Source organism: Aquarana catesbeiana, linkage group LG01 (genome assembly GCF_042186555.1).
Source record: "Aquarana catesbeiana isolate 2022-GZ linkage group LG01, ASM4218655v1, whole genome shotgun sequence".
Lineage (NCBI taxonomy): Eukaryota > Metazoa > Chordata > Amphibia > Anura > Ranidae > Aquarana > Aquarana catesbeiana.
In genome coordinates, this window is record NC_133324.1 from 375,392,304 (window position 1) to 375,411,896 (window position 19,593).

The 19,593-nt window shown below is 44.6% G+C and overlaps 1 protein-coding gene across 1 annotated transcript in view; it reads left to right on the top strand.

Moving 5' to 3' along the window:
- Nucleotides 1–1,210: 1,210 nt before the first annotated feature.
- The window catches only part of UBQLN1 (ubiquilin 1), a 71,009-nt gene continuing 52,626 nt past the window's right edge, over nucleotides 1,211–19,593 (top strand). The window contains exons 1-3 of the mRNA XM_073633696.1: nucleotides 1,211–1,740; nucleotides 16,939–17,090; nucleotides 17,178–17,308. Coding sequence (XP_073489797.1) covers nucleotides 1,624–1,740; nucleotides 16,939–17,090; nucleotides 17,178–17,308 — 400 coding nt within the window. The 5' untranslated portion in view covers nucleotides 1,211–1,623. The remainder of the gene's footprint in view (nucleotides 1,741–16,938; nucleotides 17,091–17,177; nucleotides 17,309–19,593) is intronic.

Sequence of the window (19,593 nt, forward strand, 5' to 3'; positions counted from 1 at the left end):
AATAATTTTTTTTTTTTTTTTACTAGTAATGGCGGCAATCAGCTATTTTTATCGTGACTGCAACATTATGGCGGACAGATCGGACACTTTTGGCGCTATTTTGGGACCATTTATACAGCGATCAGTGTGATTAAAAATGCACTGATTACTGTGTAAATGTGACTGGCAGTGAGGGGGTTAACCAGGAGGGGGCGCTGTAGGGGTTAAGTGTGTCCTAGGGAGTGATTCTAACTGGGGGGGGGCTATATGTGACACGACACTGGTCACCGCTCCCGATTACATGGAGCAGTGATCAGTGTCCTGTCACTAAGGATGAGCTCAGGCATGTTCGCACAGCCCACGTGCAGAGCCCGCCAGGAAGTCTGCACAGCGCTGATCACAGGCAGTGAGACATTGTCCCGATGTGCGGCTGCAGAGATCGGGAAATGTCTCACTGCCTGTGATTAGTGCTGTGCAGACTTCCTAGCGGGCGCTGCATGTGGGCTGTGTGAACACGCCGGAGCTCATCCTTACCTGTCACTAGGCAGAACGGGGAAATGCTTGTATACATCAGCATTTCCCTGTTCTTTCTCTCCGTGAAACGAGACATCGAATCCACGGGACCCGCGGTCAGACTCACGGCGGGCACGCGCCTGCCATCCGGACTTTGCGAGATCATGTACAGCTACGTGATTTCGCACAGCGGAGCCAACCTGCCGCAGTATAACTGCGGCGGCTGGTACGCAAGCGGTTAAACACCACCAAAAGAAATCTCTATTTGTCTGAAAAAAATGATAAAAATGCCATATGAGTACAGTGTTGTATGACAATTGTCATTCAAAAGTGTGACAGCGCTGAAAACTGGCCTGGGCAGGAAGGGGGTGAAAGTGCCCAGTATTGAAGTGGTTAAAACAGGGGCATTCCCTTCACATGAGGAACAGTTGGGAGCTTTGTGTACCAGGTTAGTTTGCAATGTATGGGCAATGTATGAAAACTGGAACAGATAGTCTGGAGCTACCAATCAGCTTTGAAAATAAAAGATAAAAGCTGATTGGTTGCCAAGCTCACCTCCTGCTCACTGTGATTGCCATTGCAGCCTTTTTTTTTTTCCAACCAACAAAATGGCCGCTGCATTTTAGAAGCGACATAATGTTCGGCCGATTCCCCACCTCCAGCGCGCACTTGGTGTTTCTGGAATGCTGAGCTCTGTTCTAGCAGTTTCTATGACACTGCAAACGTCATCATATCGCGACCGCAGTCCTTTTCTTTTTTTTTTGTCTGCCGTTACGAGAAGAAACTGCTGGCTTAGCCGGAGATATTTCTAGTGAGTGTACAGGTTTAGGACTTCTCACTGTGGCCAAGCTAACAAAAAAAGAAAACGACGAGAGCCCACCGTGAGCGAAAGCCGGTCACCACCACAGGCTGTCCCAGAGTGCTGTGCGGTGACGTAGTGGTGACGCTGTGCTATGAGGAAGAGCTGTTAGTGCGGCCTGAGCTGCGCCAGCACCGCCCGAGAGCCGAAGAGCGCCTGACACATGGTGTACCCAGAGCCGGCTCTATAAGAAACATCACTCAGGACCTGTTCATATCACTTCTCCCCACCATACTAAGCGGCTCCTCCATCCTCTCCGCCTTTATACAGCCATGTCCGACCCCCCCGCACCATCCTCTTCCGACTCTCCTCCGACTATTAAAGTCACAGTGAAGACCCCCAAGGAGAAAGAGGAGTTCGCTGTGCCGGAGAACAGCAGCGTCAGAGAGGTGAGACTGAGCATCATCCAGATGTTCCCACCTTCCTCAGGAGAAGGAGCCTTCTATGTTATCACATGTATAAACCAAGGCTTGTTGTTCCATTGCAATAGAGAGGGGATAAATCATCAGATTGGGAGATTTCACTCCACTTCCTGCTCTGTACACACAACAGGAAGTGAAAGGAAACAGGGAAATCCCCATCCTTGTCACCACAACAAAAGTCCCTTGTCTGAAGGTTTCCCCTCTATTCCTGTTGTGGTGACAACTCAAATTGTACATCCCCCCCCCCCCCACATTCATGGTCACCAGAACATAGAATCTAAAGCCTTAACCCTCGCTTTCTCTATCCAAACATAACAAAGTTTTGGCTATACATACACTATATTACCAAAAGTATTGGGATGCCTGCCTTTACACGCACATGAACTTTATTATTATAGAGGATTTATATAGCGCTGACAGTTTGCACAGCGCTTTCCACCATGAGGGCAGGCAGTACAGTTACAATACAATGTCATCCCAGTTTTAGTCTGTAGGGTTCAGTATAGAGTTGGGCCACCCTTTGCAGCTATAACAGCTTCAACTCTTCTAGGAAGGCTGTCCACAAGGTTTAGGAGTGTGTCTATGGGAATGTTTGACCATTCTTCCAGAAGCGCATTTGTGAGGTCAGGCACTGATGTTGGACGAGAAGGCCTGGCTCGCAGTCTGCGCTCTAATTCATCCAAAAGGTATAATATCACCTTGAGGTCAGGACTCTGTGCAGGCCAGTCAAGTTCCTCCACCCCAAACTCGCTCATCCATGGTCTTTATGGAACTTGCTTTGTGTACTGGTCCAAATCATTTGATCGAGGGGGGATTATGGTGTTGGGTTATTTTTCAGGGGTTGGGCTCAGCCCCTTAGTTCTAGTGAAGGGAACTCATAAAGTGGATGTAAACCCGAAATTTATTATTTTTTTTTTTTTGATGTCACAATGTAGAGCAGGGATATACGATTAGCGGACCTCCAGCTGTTGCAAGACTACAAGTCCCATCATGCCTCTACCTCTGGGTGTCATGCTTGTGGCTGTCAGTCTTGCTATGCCTCATGGGACTTGTAGTTCTGCAACAGCTGGAGGTCCGCTATATCCCTGATGTAGAGTATAAGATTTGCTATCATTTGAGCCCAGTCTTGCCACACAGAGTTAATCCATCTCTGAGCAATCCTCTGTTATTGGTCAGTGAGATAAATCTTGTCAAACAGAGAAAAACTTTGTCAAATCCTCCCCCTTGCTGTGAGTGACAGGTGATTTACATCTCGTGCACTAGCCTAAGACATGCATTATTTTTAATTCCCTCCCCCACTCCTTTCTTCAGCAGCTCTGCAAGGATTGGCTGTTCCACACCTCACCATGATTTGGCACGCTGAAGTCATGTGGTTACTTTCCTGTCTTTTCACTGGATGTTTGAGATCATAGCAGAAGTTCAGTGTTAGAAATACACAGGAGAAAATGGATATTGACAAGGGGAGTGTAGAGGTGGGCGGGGAGTCTACTGACATTACAACTCCACCCACCGAGCTCCAGACAACAGACCCACCCACAGAATCTGCAGTTTTTTCGGGTTCTCATAACAGACAGAGGGGAGACATTTGACAGGTAAAGATACATGCAGGAGGCGTGTATATCCTTATAGATAACCATATGGCAGTAGTTTAGAAAGGATGACATTGGGTTTACATCCACTTTAAGGTGTCAGCATACCAAGACATTTTGGACAATTTCATGCTCCCATGTTTGTGGGAATAGTTTGGGGATGGCCCCTTCCTGTTCCAACATGACTGCATACCAGTGCACAAAGCAAGGTCCATAAAGATATGGATGAGTGAGTTTGGGGTGGAGGAACTTGACTGGCCTGCACCTCAACCCGATAGAACACCTTTGGGATGGATTGGAGCAGTCAGGTTGAGGTGCAGGCCAGTCAAGTTCCTCCACCCCAAACTCACTCATCCATATCTTTATGGACCTTGCTTTGTGCACAGGTGCGCTTTCATGTTTGAACAGGAAAGGGCCATTCCCAAACTGTTCCCACAACGTTGGGAGCATGAAATAGTCCTAAATGTCTTGGTATGCTGATGCCTTAAGAGTTTCCTTCACTGGAACTAAGGGGCCAAGCCCAACCCCTGAAAAACAACCCCACATCATAATCCCCCCTCCCTCAATCAAATGATGTGGACCAGTACACAAAGCAAGTTCCATAAAGACATGGATGAGCGAGCTTGGGCTGGAGAAACTTGACTGCACCGAGTCCTGACCTCAACCCAATAGAATACCTTTGGGATGAATTAAAGCGCAGACTGCGAGCCAGGCCTTCTCGTCCAACATCGGTGCCTGACCTCATAAATGTGCTTCTGGAAGAATGGTCAAACATTCCTATAGACACTCTCCTAAACCTTGTGGACAGCCTTCTCAGAAGAGTTGACGCTGTTATAACTGCTAAGGGTGGGCCAACTCAATATTGAACCCTACGGACTAAGACTGGGATGCCATTAAAGTTTGTGTGTAAAGGCAGCCATCCCAATACTTTTGGTAAAATAGTGTATGTCATTTATGGACTCGTACACAGAGATGTCTGGGGCCATATGGTTCAAAATTGGGGCATATTTCTCCACCCAGGAGCCAACATTAAAAACACATTTTTCCTTTTTGTTCTACTTTAAAGTGGTGTAAACCCTTCCATTTACCCACTGAAGTGACTGGCTTCAGGTGATACACAGAAATATAACAAATCCTCCTGTATAAGTTGTACCTGTTTATCTGCAGTCTTCTCTACAGCTGTTCAAAGTGCAGAATTTATAAAGTTTGTCTGAGCCCTCAGAAAAATGGGGCGAAGAGCTGAAATGACACTCTACAGAGCTCAGAGAGGGGAGCTGATTGGACGAGACACACCCCGTCACACAGTAACAGAGCTGAAGCTTTCAATCAGCTGGAGATCCATCTCGTGTCACCTTTCTTTTTTTTTTGTGTCAGGAAAACTTGACTGAGGTTATTCATGCTGATAGAGGAACAAGGCAGCACACAAATTACACTTGAGGGAGATTTACTAAAACTGGAGCACTCAGAATCTGGTGCAACTGTGCATGGTAGCCAATCTGCTTCTAACTTCAGCTTGTTCAATTAAAGTGTTATTAAACCCACAACAGTAAAATCAGTCTGTATATGCAGTAAAGCCACGTTTTCCAAGTCATCTTCCAGGACGGCTTACAGAGATAGGCTCCTCCCACCTAGCACAGGAAACACATGATCCACATCGTAAAAGCAGAACACATGTATTAGCCCCTCAGTATTTGTGTTTCCTCCGGCCAGTCAGGAACTCAAAACAGATGTTTGTTATTTTTCAGGCCTTCGTGCTAGGTGGCAGGGGCCTCCGGACGTCCATACCCAGGGCAAACAGGGGTAGTACTCCTGGGGTATGAGTCAGTTTAGGCCACCCAGAGACCTGATAGAGCGGTCTGGGGTGAAAGTAAGGGACCCCCTTTCCCGATTGAGTTGTAGCCTCAGTGAGGTACCTGTGAGGAGTGGAGGAGGTGATCCAGTGGGTCTATCTGAAAGGCACAGCAGAGTGTTCTAGTGGAGGTGCAGGCCGCCGCATGGTCCGGGTATCTTTCTTCTGCCATTTACAGAGATCTCCATGTTGCAGGGCTTCTCTATCCCCAGCATGTGGATCGTGCTGGTGGTGCAGAGTGATGAGGTAACTTCCAGCGCTGGCGACAGGAAGTGACATGGCAGGAAGTCTAGCGGAGGCCATCTTGGTACACCCAGCCCAGACGTCGGGAAGTGAAGCCCTAGCTAGGATATCGGAAGCATAACAGGGCTGTGCCAGAGGGCGGGGTCGGATCCACAGCGCCTCCCCGGATTCTCCATACCTCCTTAAATAGGGGCCTGAATAAAAAGATGGTGCCGAAGGCTTCCAGGAGCATGGAGATACCAGGACCCAAGGAAGCAGGTCTGGAGGCGCCATCCATTGATTCAGGCCCTAAGGTAAGAAAATAGGGGGCAGACTTCTCCTTCCCTTTTCTTATCCTCCTGTGGTGGGGGCACAGGGGGCGTTGTGTTTTTTTTCCAGAGCCTGTTTATTGATATGCTTAGGGTGGACAGGTGTCGCACATACTAGCATAGGCTCCGGTGGTAGGTACTTTAAAAAAAAAAAAATGCTAAGAGATAGCAAAACAGAGACGCCCAGAAAAAGGTGCCCGAAGTGCACCAAGAAAATGCCTTATGGGTGGAAGAGAAGTGCATGTCAGGACTGTATAGACAAGCTCATCAAAGGAGAAACAGGCCCTATCCTCAAGGGTTTTATGGACTCAATGAAGAAAGGGATGAAACAGACTTTACAGTCCTTTAAACCAGGGCTGAAACAACTAATCAAATATGAAATTAATCGATTACTATTTTCATAATCGATTAATCGGCCAGTAATATAATGGGGTTAAAAAAAAAAAAAAAAAAATTAGCCCTTTATAGTACAAAAAGAGCAAATAATCGCTACTGTAAATTACTTTCACAGTTCTACAGTAAAAAAATGAACCCTTTACAGTAGTGATTATCTGCTTTTTTTGTACTATAAAGGGCTAATTTTATTTTTTTTTAACCCCATTATGTTACTAAATTTCTTAGACCTGGTTCACACCTATGTGTTTTTGGTGCTTTTTGCAGAACCGCACTACAGTTCATTTACATGCTTTCCTATAGGACACATTCACATCTATACTTTTTTAACCCCCTATATCTCTTCTGTCTATTATTCTCAGAGTGGATTCGATATTTTGCTCCCTAACCATATAGTTATTTGTATTTACTACTGCATAGAGTTATTTAACCACTTCAATACAGGGCACTTATACACCTTCCTGCCCAGACCAATTTTCAGCTTTCAGTGCTGTCGCAGTTTGAATGACAATTGCGCGGTCATCCAACACTGTACCCAAACTAAATTTTTATCATTTTGTTCCCACAAATAGAGCTTTCTTTTGGTGGTATTTGATCACCTCTGCGGTTTTTATTTTTTGCGAAACAGATAAAAAAAGACCGAACATTTTGAAAAAAACAAAAGTTTTGCTTTTGTTTTTGTTTAAAAATTTTGTAAATAAGTAAGTTTTCTCTTTCACTGATGGGCACTGATAAGGCGGCACTGACGGGCACTGATAAGGCGGCAGCGATGAGCGGGCACTGACGATGGGCACTGATGTGTGGCACTGATATGCAGCACTGATGGGCATTGATAGGCAGCACTGATGGGCACTGACACCCCGCAACAACGATCGCCGCAATGCGCGCCCCCGGGGGCGCGCAGCGGCTCAATATCCTGCGGACGTCATATGACGTCCAGTCAGGATATTGAAACCACTTTGCCGCCGTCATTCTGCTATATGGTGGGCGGCAAGTGGTTAAGAATAAATTGCCTTTTTTTTTAAACTTTACATATTAACTAAGTTATACACCACTTTTTTTTTTTAAGGTCATTAACCGATTAATCGATTATGAAAATAATCATTAGTTGCAGCCCTACTTTAAACCCAGAGAGCAGGAAGCTCTTGCTGAACCTATCCCTTGTACTTCTGGCACCAGTACTAGTGTTAGGCGGTGGTCCTGACCAAGGCACGGACAGCCCACCAGCATGGAGTACTGGAGGAGAGCTCAGAGTCTGAGGAGGGGGACTGAAATGAGGAAAGACCCAGCAAGTTTCAAAGATCCCTTTTTCCTTCAGAGAAAACAGAGGAGCTATTAAAGTCTATATACGACACCCTGGAGCTGGAGAAACCAGAGGACCAGGAGTTGTCTGTACATGGCCTTTTTATATGCAGGCCTTCAGCCTAAGCAGAGCAGAACCTTTCCGGTACATACGTCCCTAAAAGAGACAGTACTTCAGGAATGGAGGAGACCGGAAAAGGGAGTCTTCTTCCCTAAAAATTTGAAAAGAAGGTTTCCCTTTAAAGAGGAGGATACAAAGATGTGGGAAAAGTGCCCCAGACTGGACGCTTCCCTATCTAAAGTTTCAAAAGGTTCAAAGCTTTCCTTTATAGACTCAGGTACCCTAAAGTAGCCAATGGACAGAAAGGCAGAAGGGTATTTAAAGAAAGCCTGGGAAGCCTGCTCTGCTAACTTTAAACCAGCACTAGCCACTACATGCGTGGCTTGTACGCTTGATTTGTGGCTTAAACCGCTCCGCACTCTTCTGGAGTCAGATACTCCCAGGGAAGAAATTTTGGATGCTTTACCAACACTAAATAAGGCAGTAGCCTATATAGCAGATGCATCCACGGAGTCTGTAATATTCTCGGCCAGGTCTACAGCATTAATTAATGAAGCCAGGAGGGCTATCTGGCTGAAGTCCTGGGGAGGAGACAGTGTCAAAGGCCAAACTCTGTTCCCTCCCCTTTAATGGAGATTTGCTCTTTGGTAAAGAGCTAGAATCTGTCCTAGAGAGGTTGGCCGATAAAAAGAAAGGGTTTCCTTTCCCCAAAAAACAACAGCAAAAACAAAAAAAAGTTTGTCCCTTCCAGAGACCTCAATTCAAGGTATAATGAGGGTTCTTGGTTTGATGACGGCAGCCTTTCCACGAGTCCAGTGGGCACAATTCCATACTCGAGCATTTCAGGCGTTCGTGCTTTCTGTCTGGGGTGGAAGGAAGGAATCTCTTCAGAGGCAGACAGAGATCCCGCAGGAAGTAAAACTCTCAATTACAGTGGTGGTTGATCCCTGCAAATATCTCTGCAGGTCGACTTTGGTCCCAACACAGTCCTCTGGCAATCACCATGGACGTCAGTAGTGGGGAGCGCACAGATGGCCCAAGGGGTCTGGAACCAGCAGGAAGCCAGCCTCTCCTCCAATGCAATGGAGCTGAGAGCAGTTCTAAAGGCTTTAGCAGCCTTTGGTGCAACTCTGAGGGGAAGACACGTGCAGGTCCTTTCGGACAATATTACCACAGTAAGTTACATCAACAAGCAGGGAGGTACAAGAGTCCCAGGTGAGGATAGCAGAAAAGATCCTTCAATGGGCGGAGGCAAATCTTTTATCCCTGTCTTCAATTCACATGAAAGGCAGATGTCCTAAGCAGGGAGGTTCTGTCTCAGACAGAATGGTGCTTGAATCGAACAGTGTTTGAACAGATAGTGCAGAAGTGGGGAATCCAACAGATTCTACTACAAGGCAGAACAGGCAGGTAGAACAATTTTTCTCCCTACAGAGAGAGCATCTCAGTCTGGGCCTAGATGCCCTATCCCAGTCCTGGGAGGCAAATCTGGTGTATGCGTTTCCATGTTTTGCACTCATTCCAAACATTATCCGGAAGATATGTCGAGCACGAAGCTTATCCTGATCGCACCATTCTGACCATTCTCAGGACTACTAAGACCCAGCATCTCGGAGCCTTGGAGACTGCCTTACAGGACAGACCTCATATATCAGGGAGAGTTGAATCATCCAGAAGTGAGCTCTTTCTCTGACGGCCTGGGTTCTGAGAGGGAGCTGTTAGAGCAGAGAGGGTTATCGGCAAAAGTAATCGATACCATTCTTAGCAGCTGGAAGCCGTCCACTAATGCAATTTACAGTAAAATCTGGAAAAAATTTGGGGCCTGGCGCCTGCTCAATACCAGAGTGTCAGGAGCCATGATCCCGGCGGTCCTAGATTTCCTCCAAGCTGGAGCAGATCTAAATCTGGCAGTCAGTACCCTAAGGTGCAGGTATCGGCTCTGTCTAGCTTTTTAAATCAAAGACTGTCAGAAGAGCCACTGGTCAAGAGATTTCTTGCATCCATCAGCCATAAGCGGGTCCCCAAGTCAAGGAGGTTCCCTCTCTGGGACTTATCCACTGTGTTGCAAAGTCTTTGTAAAACACTGTTTGAGCCAATAGACAACAAGGAGGCAGGATTTAATAAGATAGATGTTAGGAGATGCTTGATCGCTTACATAGAGCGCACCAAGGAATGGCGGCGTTCCACCAGCCTGTTTGTGTTTGCAGGTGCAAACAGGGGTAAAAGGGCGTCTAAAAATACCATCGCAAGGTGGATGAACTCGGCCATCACGGAGGCATACAAAGCAGCATCCCGTACACCTCCGTTAGGAATAAATGCTCATTCCACAAGAGTGGTTTCTACTTCTTGGGTTGGAAGGGCAGGAGCGTCTCCCCTCCAGATTTGCAAGGCCGCAACCTGGTTCAGGTTCCAGACGTTCGTAAAGCTTTACAGACTGGATCTGCTTGCCAACCAAGACCAGTCTTTCGGCAGGAAAGTGCTGCAGGTTTTGGTCCCGCCCTGATCAGGTAGTCCTATTTTGTCCTCTCTGTAAGTCGTCCTGGAAGATGACTTGGAAAAACCGTGTTATTACCTGTTAACTACTTTTTCCAGGAATCTTCCAGGACGGCGTCAGTTCCCTCCCTTCTTGGTTGGTGATTAGCAATGTAAAACATAGAGTAAAGATGAAGCTATGCTAATGAAGGTTTAATGATTGCTTATTCTGAAGCCTTCGGTTATTTGTTAATACTGAGGGGCTAATACATGTGTGCTGCTTTTATGATGTGGATCGTGTGTTTCCTGTGATAGGTGGGAGGAGCCTATCTCTCTGTAAGCCGTCCTGGAAGATTCCTGGAAAAAGAAGTTAACTGGTAATAACACGGTTTTCTCAACTCCAGTCCTCAAGTACCCCTAACAGGTCATGTTTTCAGGCTTTTCATTATTTTGCATAGGTGATTTGATCAATTTTACTGCCTTAGTAATTACCACAGCCGTTTCATCTGAGGGAAATTATGACCTGTTAGGGGTACTTGAGGACTGAAGTTGAGACACATTACAGTAACGCATGCTTGTTATACTCACTGTGGAACCTAAGGGGTTAATCCTCTGCATTGTGTAAAAAGGCTGATTGATCCTGTCCTCTCTGATCTCCAACTCTTCTCCGAATATTATAAATGGAAGGAGTCAGGCTGCACATGCTCCGTGTATTACTATAATTTTTTTTTTTGTTCTTGGGAGAGTGCATATGGTCAGCACAGGGCCAATCGGCACTGTCCAGACAATGATTCATGTGTCCTGAAGTTTTATAGGACAGTGAGAGCAGAATTAAAACTCCTACCAGCTTTACCACACAGGGATGGAAGTCACACGACTGCTATATACTGCTGTTAAGAAAAGGTAGTTAGCAGTTTATATTTACTAAAATAACTGCATTTCTATGTTCTGTGTACTGTGGGAGACCAGATATAGTTAATTTCAGGGTCCTGGGTTTAGTAACACTTTACTTGCCTACTGGGTACTTATACCCACTTCCTGCCCAGTTCAGTTTTCAGCACAATTGCATTTTGAATGACAATTTATTCATGCAACACTGTATATGAAATTTTTATAAATTCTTTTTTTTTTTTTTGAAGACCGTTTTCTTTTGGTGGTATTTAAATACCACTGTTTGTTTAGCTAAAAATAAAACATTTTGGGGGAAGAAAACTTTTTTTTTTTTTTTTTTAATATGAAATTTTCCAAATAAGGATATTTGAGACTGTGCTGATGGGCACTAATTGGCACTGAAGGGGCTGCACTGATGATCAGTGCACTGATGCTTAGTGCTCTGATTATCTATGTACATATCCCCTGTCAGGATTGCAGGTTACTGGCTCTCTTCTCACACAATGAGGAAAGGAGTAGATATGTTTACATAGTTGCTGGTGTTAAATGTGTGATTTTCCCTTTACCATGATCAGCTGTGTCCAAAGGACACAACGATCACAGGGCATGTGAGAGGCGTGGTTCCTGGAGGTAACATAGGTAGGGTTTTTTTTTTTTTCTTCTGAAATTTTGCATTTCCTAAACCTCTGCGGCAATATCGTGTGACATAAAAAATTGTAACTACCACTATTATATTCTCTAGTGCTTTCAGAAAATATATAATATTTGTGGGTTTGTGTAATCTACATCCTAAAATGATTTTTTTTAAATGTGTGCAAAAACTGCTCTGGCAGCAAAAGGGTTAAGGCTGCATTTCAGCTTGCAAAAACGCTCATCTCAAAAGTTGAATAATGCCCAACTAGGAAAATCCCTTTCATTTAAATGGCCCCTGTTTACATCTGAGTGTTCTGTAGCCTGAAGCAAAACTCCTGAAGCTCAAAAAAGTACATGAGCTTCTTTTTGGGCAGAACAGGCAATTTCCTGCTCTTTAAATTTTTGACCTGTACAAATCGCGGTAAAAACGTGCAACTTTCTGCCTGAAAATGATACTCAAGTGTGAATGCAGTCTAAGGCGATTTTGCTGCATTTTTTGCAGCAATTTTTCCACGATTTTGTACAGGTCAAAAGGTCACCAATGTAAAAAGCAGAAAAATGCCTGTAATCTGCTTAAAAAGAAGCTCATGTACTTTGAGTTTTAGGCGTTTTTCCTTCAGGCGACAGAACCCTCAGATGTGAACAGGGGCCTTTTAAATGGGATTTTGCTTGTTGGGCGTTTTTGAACTTTTGAGATGACCGTTTTACGAGCTGAAAACGCTCAGGTGTGAATGGGCCCTAAAAGACCAGCCTTGTTCTACAAGGAATTTACTAGTGTTGGCCATGGAATCCCTCCCTATTGACCCGAGTATAAGCCGAGGGTGAGAAATGCAGCAGCTACTGTAAATGGGGAAAAAGAGGGTCAACAATGCCCATCTGCAGCTGCATGCCTCCCTGTGTCGATGTTTACATTCCTTGTAATAGGAATAAAAGTGACACCATTTTTTTTTTTTTTTTAAAACAGTGTAAAAATAAAATATTGTAAAATTAATAATAAAGAAGCGAACGCATACGCGAGTAGCGCCCGCATATGAAAACGGTGGTCAAACCACACACGTGAGGTATCGCCACGACCGGTAGAGCGAGAGCAATAATTCTAGCCCTAGACCTCCTCTGTACCGCAAAATGTGCAACCTGTAGAATTTTTTAAACGTCGCATATGGAGATTTTTGAGGGTAAAAGTTTGACGCCATTCCACGAGCGGGCGCAATTTTCAAGCGTGACATGTTGGGTATCAATTTACTTGGCGTAACATTATATTTCACAATATATAAAAAATATAAAGTGTCAAAATAAAAAATAAAGTAAAATAAATCAGGAAAAAAAACCATTTATTTATTTTTTATTTTTTTTAAAGCTCCCCATCCAGCCGAGCTCACGCGCAGAAGCGAACGCATACCTGAGTAGCTCCCACTTAAGAAAACAGTGTTAAAACAATACATGTAAGGTATCTGTTACTCAAAATTGGAAACCTGTAGACATTTTTAAACGTCGCCTATGGAGATTTTTAGGGGTAAAAGTTTGTCGCCATTCAACGAGCGGGCGCAATTTTGAAGCGTGACATGTTGGATATCGATTTACTCGCCGTAACATTATCTTTCCCAATATTAAAAAAAAAAAAAAATTGGGATAACTTTTTATTTTATTTTTAATTCAGAAAAGTGTTTTTTTTCCCAAAAAAAGTGCGCTTGTAAGACCGCTGCGCAAATACGGTGTGACAAAGTATTGTAACGACCGCTATTTTATTCTCTAGGGTGTTGGTAAAACATACATAATGTTTTGGGGACTCTAAGTAATTTTCTAGCAAAAAAAAATGATTTTAAACGCCCAGTCTGAAAAATAGGCCCGATCCATGATTACTCGTTAATGTCCGTAGGTGTTGGCCTTCTGATTGCTCTGCTATGGTTGCCTCCTCTTCCAAAGGTGTCAGCAGCTTTCATTTATCACTAGATTTCGACATATGTGCTGGGAGGCTTTGTCTGTCTCCCACCAGGCTGCATTCACACCTGAGCGTTTTCAGCTAAAAATGCCTGAAAAACGCCCAACAAGCAAAATTCCATTAATTTCAATGGCACCTGTTTACATTTGAGCGTTTTGTCACCTGAAGCAAAGCGCCTGAAAAACGCCCTAAGCACAAAAAAGAACATGAGCTTCTTTTAGGCAGATTGTAGGCATTTTTCTGCCTTTTTACATTGGTGACCTGAACAAAATCTCGGCAAAAATGCAGTAAGCGCGGTAAAACTGCGCAACTTTGAAACGCTCAGGTGTGAATGCAGCCTGACTGTGGGCTATGTAAAACAATTACTGTGTATATACTGTGATTAAATTTGTAGTATATTGACCACTTCAGCCCCGGAAGATTTTCCCCCTTAATGACAAGGCCGAGAGGAGAGAAGCGAGCGCCGCCGACATACACAAAGCCGAGTGTACTTCGGCTGGACTCGGCTCTGCTCACAGTCAGGGGCGGGACTGTGAGAGGAGCCGAGTCCAGCCGAAGTACACTCGGCTTTGTGTATGTCGGCGGCGCTCTCTTCTCTCCTCTCGCAATCAGAGGAAATGGGCGGGACTGCGGGAGGAGCCGAGTCCAGCCGAAGTACACTCGGCTTTGTGTATGTCGGCTCCGCTCGGTCCTATAATCACAATCAGCGGGGATCGGCGTATTACACACACCCGCGATTTTCCCCTCAATTTAAGGGGAAAAAAGTGAGTGTTATACGCCGATAAATACGGTATATACAGCAATGAAGGAGCAACTAAAATAATTTTACTGTTAGGGGTCCCTACAACTTGAGAAATTTTATCAAGGGGTCATGGCACTAGTAAGGTTGAGAACCACTGCACTAGCTGGAGTCCTTATCCACTTGAGTCTTGGAGCCGTTTTTTTCCCACTGTTTACATGATTAAAAAGTCATTTTAGGCTTGAAGATTATATAAAATTCCTAAACATGTTTTTTCTGAAAGCAGACGCTCTAGAGAAAAAAAAAAGTGGTAGTTCCAATTTTTTATGTCACATGATATTAGTGTAATGGTTTATAAAACAAAATTCTGTAAAAAATACACTAAAGTTTAATTTTGGGGCACACAAACACAGTTGTGTTTCGTGGGTGTAAAAAGATGTCTGCTTGCCGACTTATAACTGTAGCCTTACTGCGGACGATGGCGGCGATGGAACGTCACTTTTGCGTGGTCTCTTCTCTCCCGAAAGTGATGTCTCGCTGGCCGAGACAGACCCGACATTACTGTGTGTACGGATTCGGGTCTGTCCGGATTGGAACAGCGTTCGCGAACCCCTGGCAAATCAGCAATCAGATATTTCTACTACTGTCTGTCCATTCAAAATAGGATGAAGCTCCACTCAGAGCACAGGGAACAGTAAAAATAATTAGAGGTACACCGAATTTTGGTACCGATTCACAGCTGTAGATTATGCAGTATGAGAGAGTTGTATCCCAACATGTGTACTTGTTTAGTGGATGTCACTATGCAAAGGCTTTCTAAAATGTGAAATTTGTGATCTGTTTCTGTAACTTGACTATATCCTTCTTAAATGTGTGATTGGAACTCGCCTGTCTACTTTCAATAAAAAAACAATTGAAAGGGGAAATTTTGATACCAAAAATGCTGGATGCACTTGGCCGAAAACCAAAAATTACAGCTTTTGAATGAATGATTTGTATAGCGCTGCAAATGCGAACTGAATCGCCTCAAGGCGCTAGATCCGTCCTGTGTTGTCCAGCTTCTTAGAAGAGGTAGGTCTTGAGTTTCTTCCTGAAGGCCTGATGGTTTTCTTCCATGCGAATGTGAGTAGGTAGAGCGTTCCATAGCCGTGGTCCTTGGACTGCAAATCTTCGTTCTCCCTTTGTTTTGTAGCGGGTTTTTGGAATAAGGAGGAGGTTTTGGTTAGAAGATGGAAGACTGTGATTGGGTGTGTAGCGCTTTATTTTCTCGCATAGGTATTGAGGAGCGTTTCCTTGTATACATTTGTGGGTGAGGCAGAGGGTCTTGAAAGTGATTTGATTCTTTACGGTTAGCCAATGTAGGCTCCTCAGGGAAGGGGAAATGGATTCCCAGGGTTTTTTTCCTGTTAAGTCTTGCCGCTGTGTTTTGGATGAGTTGCAAGCGCGCAAGCTGATATTGGGGTAGTCCTATGTAGAGGGAGTTTGCATAGTGGAGTCTGGAATTTATGATTGTTCCAACTACTGCTGCTTTGTCCTCTTCTGGGACGAAGGGGATGAGTCTACGTAGCAGGCGGAGGAGATGGTGAGATCCGCTGACTGCTGATCCTATTTGTGCATCCATTGACATTTCTGAGTCAAAAATGATTCCGAGACTCTTGGCTTTGATGCTTGGAGAGATAGTCTGTCCAAAAATGGTGGGCGGTGTCCATGGGGTCTTAGTTTTGGAATTTTGGTTTGCGTGTAGGAGAAGCTCTGTTTTTGATCCGTTGAGTTTGAGAGAGCTAGTGGTCATCCAGTCGTCTATCAAAGTGAGGCATTTTTCTAGTTGCTGATGATGGTCTTTTTCTCCGGTGATGCGAAAGTAGAGTTGGGTATCATCAGCGTATGAGTGGAAGCAGAGGTCCGATTTTCTGATGATTTTGAGAAGTGGGCGGATGTAGATGTTGAAGAGCACTGGTGACAAGGGTGAACCTTGAGGGACTCCACAAGACATTGCGTGGGTTTCAGAGGTGAAAGCTCCTAGTTTCACTGTCTGAGAGCGATTTCCTAAGAAGGATGCAAACCATTGTAGGTCTGAATCTGTGACTCCTGCTACTTCTGTGAGGCGGATGAGTGGAGTTTTGTGGTCCACTGTATCGAACGCTGCACTGAGGTCCAACAGTACCAGGAGACATGATTCTTCTCTTTTTTAATGTATAATTATATTCGACTTTTTAATATCATGAACTTATTGTCGTCCAATATTGGCACTTTTTTTTTTTTTTATGGATCTCTTTAAATTCTATGTATGTTTAGCTGTATTTTTGGTCAGTTGAAAAAACTGCACCAAAAATGCACCTCCCAGCTGAAATGCATTGAAATCTCAGCAAGAATGCATCAACGCACCCGTGTTATATTTTTGATGTGGTTTTTGAGTCACATGACCTATGAAAAATACGCCATAAGCACAGTAAAATCATGGCAAAATTGCGTACATTTTCCACGCTATTCTTGGCACCTTTTTCTCTCATCGGCAAAAGGCCGATAACACCATTTTCGACCAATGTGGCATGAAATTTTAGTGCATCTCTAAAAATAATGAATGCTGTATCTCTCTGCTCCCTTCTCCTGTTCTGTGGAAGTCAGCAGAGTAGAATTTCAGTAATATTCGGTTACTTTCTACCTTTTGCAGCACAATAACAATGTATATAGTTTATTTTTTAGCTATTTTAGATACAACATTAAATTAAATATGTTTGCTTTTCAGTTCAAGGAGGACATATCAAAACGCTTCAAATCCAGCACAGACCAGCTTGTCTTGATATTTGCTGGAAAGATCTTAAAGGACCAAGACACACTCAGTCAGCATGGCATCCACGATGGGCTCACTGTCCATCTTGTCGTTAAAACGCAGAATAGGTACGTTTTTATACCACTTTGTATCTTTCTGTTTATAGTTCCACTGAAAAATGTCACTTATGCTGAATTCTTATGTATTTTATACAGGTCACCAGCTGCTCTTGCCACTACAGCTGCCACTACCCAATCCAGTAGCCCCAGCAGTCCAGCATCCACTGCTACAACTTCCAGTAGCACATCTACCAGTGCATCCACCACAAATGCTTCTTTTGGTTTAGGTAAGATGTCAGTGCATCTGTAGGGAGGCCTGTCATGAGAAAAATGCATGAGCTGTCATTTCCGACCCCTCCTGGGAATGCTAGATACCTCAAAATAAGCTTGACCATATCTCTGAGCTACAGATGCAAAACAATTCCAGAACTCAGGGGTTCTGACTTTTTCTTCTATTTTATTAGCTGCAGGTTTGTTCCAAGCCTGGGACTTAGAAGAATTAAAGTAAAGTCCAGCCAGAAAATACCTGTTGATGTACCAGAAATTCACTCAGGTCTTAATTCCCTTTCTGGACTGACAACACGTGCATTTTTCTGGACTGAAGTTTAATGACTTAATGGGTATATAGGCACCTTCAGGTGATGGACACTGGTATACCCAATCCAGGAAGTTCACTCCCTATATAACCCCTCCTCCTATCAGGAGTACATCAGTTTTTTCGCCAGTGTCTAAGGTGTTGGTCACCAGTGAAGATGTGCTCTGAGGAGCTCCAGGAGGGATCCATGCTGGATTTAAATAGCCTCCATAGACCAGATCCATCCAAAGTGGATGGTACCTGGGCCTCGTATACGAAGCACGAGGTTTTGCCTGTAACGCCCATCAATATCCTAGAGATTTGGGCAGTGCATCTGGCTCTGAAGGCCTGGACTTCCAGGTTACGGGATTGTCCTGTCAGGATCCAATCCGAAAATGCCACAGCTGTGGCCTATATCAATCACCAAGGGGGCACCAAGAGTCTCTCAGCGCAAAGAGAGGTGAACCATGTTCTAACTTGGGCAGAAAGGAATGTTCCGTGCCTATTGGCAGTCTTCATTCCGGGAGTGGAGAATTGGCAGGCGGACAACTTGAGCAGTTATTCCAGGGGGAATGGTCTCTTCACCCCAACATTTTTTGGAAAAAATTTTGAAGAAAACTCAAAAAATGTATTCATTTCTGTTACAAAACTTTGTAAATTAGCAAGTTTTCTCCTTCACTGATGGGCATTGATGAGGCAGCACTGAGTGGCTCTTATAGGCAGCACTGAGGGGGCTCTGGCAGACATCAATGATGGGCACAGTGCCATCCCTATTGGGCACTGATTGGAATTCCTGGTGGTCCTGGGTGGGCATCCTCAGGGGGGCTGCATTGATAATTAGTTTAGACCCTCCCCCCTTTCAGGAGAACAGCCGACTGACTCTCCTCTACTCGTGCCTGTCAGCGCGAGTGGAGGAAAAGCCTATATACGGCTCTTCCTGTTTACACTGTGATCAGCTATGATTGGACACAGCTGATCACTCGGTAAAGAGCCTCTGTCAGAGGCTCTTTACCTCGATTGGAGATGCAGTGTGTTAGACTGACACACCACACCAACGGGCACGCGCTAGCGGTTTATCCTGCTGGACGTTGTATGACGTTCAGTCAGGATAACTGAACCACTTTGCGCACGTCATGTTGCTATATGGCGGGAAGTGGTTAACCTGTTATGAACCGCCCCATGCAGATATACTGCGTCAGGGTGGCCCTCCTGCACAAAATCATGTACTTGTCCGTGATTTCGTGCACTTGGTTCGGGGTGCACACGCCGCTGGCGACCCACTTATGCTGTGATTGGACACTGCGGAAGCCAATCGGCGGGTCAGGCGTATGCGTCGATCATTTTCAGGTGCGGCAGAACCCCGTTCTGAGAGAGTGGAAGATGGAGATCTTGTGTTCCTGCAGGAACATGAATCTGTCTTCCCCCAGTCAGCGCATCCCCCATGCAGTTAGAAAAGAACTCCCTAGGAGCACATTAAACCCTCTGATCACCCCTGATAACCCCTTCCCTGCCAGTGTCAGTACAGTGACCGTGCATATTTTTTAGCACTGATCACTGTATTCGTGTCACTTGCCTTCAAAAAGTGTCACTTAGTGTCAGATTTGTCGCAGTCCCGCTAAAAATCATACTTTTTTTTTTTTTTTTTTTTTTTTCTTTTCAAAATTGTTGGTCTTTTTTTGTTGCTAGCGCAAAAAATAAAAACCGCAGAGTGATCAAATACCACCAAAAGAAAGCTCTATTTGTGGGGAAAAAAAGGACATTCATTTTATTTGGCTACAGTGATGTACGGCTGTGCAATTGTCAGTTAAAGTAACGCAGTGCCATATTGCAAAAAATTACATGGTCATGAAGGGGGGGGGGGTAAACCTTCCGGGGCTGAAGTGGTTAAAGCAGGATTAGGTTGTAAAAAAATATCCCAAGCTTTGAACATCTCACGGAGCATTGTTCAATCCATCATCCGAAAATGGAAAAAGTATGGCACAACTGCAAACCTACCAA